Below are 6,245 nucleotides of genomic sequence, written 5' to 3'. Positions count from 1 at the left end.
AGTAGGGAGAGAAGTTGCAAACTCAACGCGGAAGGATTTGTTCCGAGTTTTCAGCCAGTGCCACAAGCTGGTATCGAACCCAGTTCCTCTTACTGCGAGGCGGAACTGCTAACCACTCCGCCACCCCACTATAATTGCAAAATTAGTAATTTAAAATTTAATTTTAGATGTAATTCTAAAATTTAAAAATACCTTTGAAGATGGTTAATTTAAAATGTAAAGATATAATTATAAAATTTAAAAATACCTTTGAGGATGATTAATTTAAAATATAAAGATGTAATCGTCAAACGTAAAAATACCTTTGAAGATGGTTAATTTAAAATGTAAATATCTAATTGTAAAATTGAAAAATACCTAGGACGAATTAATTTAAATGTTAAGATAGAATTGTAAAATTAATAAATGTTAAATTATTAAATTGAAAGAAATTAACTAGAAGGCGAATATGTAAACAATTTAATCAGACCCTCGAAAATATTTTTTGAATTCGAAAGTGATAAAGTGCTAAAAATGTGTGTATTTTTCGAATGCAGTCTCTTAGTTATGAATGAAAATATTTATCTCTAATTCTTGTAATATTTCAGGACGATACAATTAAAAAATTTCTAAAATACGAATGATAAAGTTGCGCAGACAAAACCCTCTTAAAATGAATAAATAGCTAATATTCCAAGACGCGAAAGATTAGAATGACACTTCTAATGAGATAGGTATATCTAGCTAAAGATAAATATGAATTTTAAAATAAAGCTAAATAAAAAAGTATATTTTAAGCAACGGAGATAAGACATCGTGACATCGAGCAGAAAATGAAATCGTACAATAATGGCTTGTAGTCGATGATGGAAGTCGTGCATTCTCGAGATGACCCAAATTACACAGAAAAGAGAAAAAAGGACCATTTTCCCATGGCCCAAGGACAAGAATTCACGTTTCCAAGACCCCCTCCCCCCTCGCCTCAGATTCGTACCCTCCCGACGAAAGTTTTTCACGGTAGACAGTAGTCAAACCATTATCTTCCCAAACGATCGGCCAAGAATATAAATTATTTCTCGAATAGGCTTATCAGACTTAAATAAAAAATAATATTTTTGAAAATGCGTACTTTAATTTATACATTGTCGCAACATATATACTATATTTACACGTAAAAAAGTGCATTTACAAAAAAAATAACAAAAAAATTATAGGAATTCAATTAAAAAAAAATTAAGTTAAAACATTTTTGGCTTCTGGCGTATGTATGGTGCGAACATTATTAAAACAGTTTTTATTCGTTTAACTTAACCGAAACGTGTTGCGTGCAAAAACACTGCACTTGGTTTTAACGACTAGAGCAGCGAAAAAGTCAATGATATGAACTAAATATATTTTGTATCCTGAGAAAGTGATTTGACGCTTGGAATCTAAGCGTTCAATTTTACAATCTTGATTTTTGTTTAACTGGGCTATACGATCATACAGAAGTAACTTGGCTAGGTAGCAAAAACTATGATAATATATCATTGGCCATACCGTAAAAATGGCAGTTTTAAAGTTGGTGGGGAGGTTCAAAAATATCTTCGGTACATAACTCTATAGCTAGCAATATAAATCATTCATACTCATTCAGGTACTACCAATACATAGTGACTATCACGGTATAGTTACGAAGTTACCGTCAATTTAACCTTACAATGGTGTATCAGTTAAGGACAACTATTATAACGCTAAGCCTTATCGCGTAAAACATTTTTTTATTCTTTTCAGACTCGTTTTTTTCCCGGGAAAAAGAATGCCTTGGGCTACTGGCTGCGGAGTTCACGTTGATTGGTTAAAATTCCCGGGAATTGAGTTTAAGCATCGGCAAAACCGGTACGTGTAGAAATGTTTTAGCGTATTGCATTTGTAAAATAAGTTTAGTTTAAACACATTTGTACGTTAATTAATTCTACAAGATACCTAACACCTATTTTCAGAGATTTCTAAAAAAATTAATTATTTTCAATTAAATTCAACGTATTTCTATACGTTTTTCAAATTATTTTTAAACGACTTGAAACGCTTTTTCTAAAAATTATTTTAAACTTTTTTGAATGCGTTTTCAACGGGTTATGTTAATTAAGAACATTCTACACGTAAATCTCTACGTTCGAGCGACAAGTTACACATGCTTAAACTCGTTAAGAAATCTTGCAAATAATTAATAAGGAACAATAATTTTTTTTAAATATTATTAAGAGTTCTTTCTTTAAAAGGAACGTTTTTAAGTATTTGATATTGTGCAAGATCACATTACTAAAAAAATCTCAATTTGATTTTCACCGTGCGGGGAAAAGGTTTAAGAACGGTGGTAACACTGCTACAGCGAGGGGGCAAATATGAAACAAAAATTAAGTGGTAAATGTTTTCAAATCGGATTTCGCTATCACAGAAAACCGAATGTGACGGACGTCATTGAAATCCCCTAATTGTCCGACAGGACGGGTCACCTACTGGCGGAGGAGTTCGAAATGAGGAACAAGGCAATGTCCTGATGTCCGCCGTACGCGGCGATATGAATGGCGCTCCAGCCGTCGCGGTTAGCTAACCGCACATCGGCGCCGAACTGGACCAGCAGCTTGACCAACTCGAGATTCCCACTCATGCAACACTGATGCAAGGCCGTCATGCCTTCCTTGTCGTACCCGTTGACGTTGACGGCTCCTTCGCAGCGTTTCAGGATCCGTTTCAGTTCTTGCGGGTCTCCGTTGCGGACCGCCTTCATAAAGGCCACACTGGGATGCAGGCATTCCGTCTGGCTCATGTCGTCTTCCGTAGAAGATGAAGATTCCAACGCGGACACTACGCTTCTTCGCGGACGGATATAATCCAAATAAACGGGCCGACAGAATTCCTAGAACGTCGAGGGAAATCCGTGGAATGCGGCGACTGCGCGAAAGTCGGCTTCGATTCTTTTTCGTGGACGGAGGCGAGTTCCCTTCGTGTTTCGAGTTCTGGTCGCGGAGGAGAAACGCGTTCCTGTCTCTCTCTCGATGCCCGGGGCGACTGCTAATGCTTCTCCAGCCACGATGTTCCGAGCGTTTATACCAGCTAGCCGAGAGGGGGGGCCGTACACGCGGATCTACGCCCCCCCGGTCCCCGGTCTACGCCGGTTTTGGCCCCTCTTACGTATCACTCTCGCTCATCTCTTGATTTTCATTTCGAGCTTATCAAACTTAATAACGTTTCCCCATTACCTCACTCCATCATCAACTGTACTCGCGTTGTCTTTGCAATTTGTAAGCAACGTTTTTATCGCGTTTTAAATAATGTTTAGATGGTTTTATGCGGGAATTATTTGTTTCATTATTTGAATTAGGCTTGGGTATTTTATTTGGGTAAAGTAAAATATTAGTAATTGTTATTGATAGTAAACTGAATTTTTTACCGTAATAATTTCCTTATTTCTTAAAAATTTATACAATGTAGATTTTAAAAATGTTTAATATGTCATATGTGGACGCTTTTATACAGGAATTATTTAAGTTTAATTATTATTTGAATTGGGCGTGAGTATTTATATTTCGATAAAGTAAAATAATAGTAATTGTTATTGTTAGTAATCTGAATTTTAACGTTCATAATTTCCTTATTTCTTAAAAATTTATACAATGTAGATTTTAAAAATGTTCAATATTTGGATGATTTTATACAGGAATTATTTAGGTTTAATTATTATTTGAATTAGTTAAATAATAGTAATAGTAATAGTTAGTGAACTTAGTGTAGGGAGCTGTTGGCTCGATAGCGTGGCATGCAGGGCTTGCCACCACTCTCCTACGCATTGTAACCTGGCCACCTGAATTAAAAGGCTTCAAAAGTCGTTTGATGACTTAGGCCTAAGATGGTGTCTAGGGTATTAGCCTAGCTGATTATTATTATTATTATTTTATTGGGCGTGAGTATTTATATTTCGATAAAGTAAAATAATAGTAATTGTTATTGATAATAAACCATTTATTACGTAATTAATTTCGTTAGTTCTATCAAAATGTATACAATTTGTAAATTTTAAAAATTTCAATATTTCGTATAGCCAATGTTTGTGAAAGTAGTCGTTCTAATACTTGGAAAATAATAATAAACTCTATAATTAATTGTATTTTAAAGTTAAATAGCTATTTTATTGTCGAAAATAGTTGGTCAACTGAAAGGGATTCCGCTAACACAAGTTACGAACAGTGGCATATCTGATGCTCCGCAGGGCCCACGGCGCGGGGGGGGGGGAGGGCTCTGAGTTCTCAGCTACGCCACTGGTTACGAATGGTTTTTAACGTAATTAGCGCCACTTACGTCGTTAGAAGAAATGTGAAATTAGGCGATACTCTCTTTAAAGGGCCTTAGCACCGTTTGAAATAGTAAGGTGAAAATCTCTAGCTCATCCTCTTCCGTACCACGTGATATTTGATCTAACCAATCATATTCTCGAATTTATTCAGCCCTAGTTTCGAATTTGCTTATTTGAATCACTGATAATGTCTGATTGTGTATCTTATTAAGAGCCGGTTTTTGATTGGAAAGCGCAAACCCGCGATTTTTGACGGTAGGTGGCGCATTCGTTTATTCCCATTTGACCGAAATCCCATTCGACCGAATCCCATTCGACTGAAAGAATTTTAAAATGTAGCCCAATTGGCGGGGTGATTTGGTATTTTATTTATAAGGTATGTACTATCGAAGATCCATGTTTAGGTTAGGTTAGGTTAGGTTAGGTTAGGTTAGGTTAGAGTTGGTTAAGTTTACTATTTCAGTTTTGGGATTTCGGTCGAATGGGACTAAAGCGGCGCATTGGTCTTTATTTAACGAGGAATTTTTGTCATTAATTAGCCTTTTCAGTGTACATGGAGCCAAGTAGCGGAAAACTCTAGAAGCTCATAAACAGCTGGATTTTCGTCTGCTAAGCAGACGATAAACTACAAAGCGTCTGCTTATTAAACGAAAATACTAATTATCGAACCTTTTCATAGAACAAAATATTTTGCTTATCGCGTTTTAACAATACTGTCTTCGTTCAATCTACGATTGGCTAAAATCCTTACGGGAAAAAAATAGTGAGAACTTGGAAACAATGGAAATGCAAAAGAGACAAAATAATAGCAAACGCGTTTTCCCAATGGAAACTAAATTCTTGGAATAAATATTTTTTTATCGGAGAAGATTTCATTTTTTTTTCGGCCAGAAACTCGTGAGAAAACTGAGAATGTCGAGAAATGTTTCTTATTTCTGGGAGAGTGAGTATCGTTATGAAAATTATCCAAAATAAGGGTCAGAGAAAAAATGTTTTTTTTTTCACCATGTAGCATCTCGTATCGACGGAAAAGTAGATCTAGATATCGAGGATTTTGAGAAAGAGGCAACCCAGCGAAGGGAGGGGGCGAATACATCTTTATTCGCGGGAGAGAAAACTCCTTAAGTATTTGCCGACATGAGAATTGGAGGGAAAAATAAAAGCATTCACTGAATTGTAACGAAAATCTTGTGTGACTTTTTTGCCAACCGACTTCCAAAGTTCTGTATCCTGGTATGGCCCATATTGTAACACTTCGACAACCCCGTGACTCCCCGTCTCTCGTTAGAAAAATATTCCATTCAATTCGCGTTTAATTACCTCGATTTAAATTCAAACGGTTTTTGAATTTATTTAAAACATGGTTTATACGGTTGTTTCGAGTATTTATTGATTTCATTTTTTGCATTTTTTTTATTTGAGAAATAGATGACGTTTGGACTTTTTGGATTTCATTAAAAATCGGAATTTTTATTTTAAATAATCGTAATATTAAGTTAGTTCTGGATTTTTTTTATTTCTAAAAAGTCACTACGTTTGGATTTAAAATCTACTAAGTTTGGATTTTTGGATTTATAAGCTACTAAGTTTAGATTTTGGATTTAAAAGCTACTAAGTTTGGATTTAAAAGCTACTAAATTTGGCTGTTTGGATTTAAAAGCTACTAAATTTGGATTTAAAAGCTACTAAGTTTGGATTTTTGGATTTATAAGCTACTAAGTTTAGATTTTTGGATTTAAAAGTTACTAAGTTTGGATATTTAGATTTAAAAGCTACTAAGTTTGGATTTAAAAGCTACTAAGTTTGAATTTTTGGATTTATAAGCTACTAAGTTTGGATATTTAGATTTAAAAGCTACTAAGTTTGGATTTCAAAGCTACTAAGTTTGAATTTTTGCATTTAAAAGCTAATAAGTTTGGATTTTTGGATTTAA

The 6,245-nt window shown here is 34.8% G+C and overlaps 1 protein-coding gene across 1 annotated transcript; it reads right to left on the bottom strand.

The window, feature by feature from the left end:
• Positions 1-1,523: 1,523 nt before the first annotated feature.
• Positions 1,524-3,025, bottom strand: LOC149944144 (notch-regulated ankyrin repeat-containing protein-like). Its single transcript, XM_090174974.1, has one exon. It carries the CDS (start codon positions 2,786-2,788, stop codon positions 2,471-2,473), a length of 318 nt encoding a protein of 105 aa, XP_090031100.1. The 5' UTR covers positions 2,789-3,025; the 3' UTR covers positions 1,524-2,470.
• Between the last annotated feature and the right edge of the window lie 3,220 nt (positions 3,026-6,245).

The sequence above is a fragment of the Leiobunum rupestre genome, chromosome 5 (genome assembly GCF_980474605.1).
Source record: "Leiobunum rupestre chromosome 5, qqLeiRupe1.1.hap1, whole genome shotgun sequence".
Lineage (NCBI taxonomy): Eukaryota > Metazoa > Arthropoda > Arachnida > Opiliones > Sclerosomatidae > Leiobunum > Leiobunum rupestre.
This window is presented reverse-complemented; position numbering and strand designations above follow the sequence as displayed.

Excerpts from the sequence above, each read along its gene's own strand:
- LOC149944144 (XM_090174974.1), bottom strand. The coding sequence starts at position 2,788 with ATGAGCCAGACGGAATGCCTGCATCCCAGTGTGGCCTTTATGAAGGCG.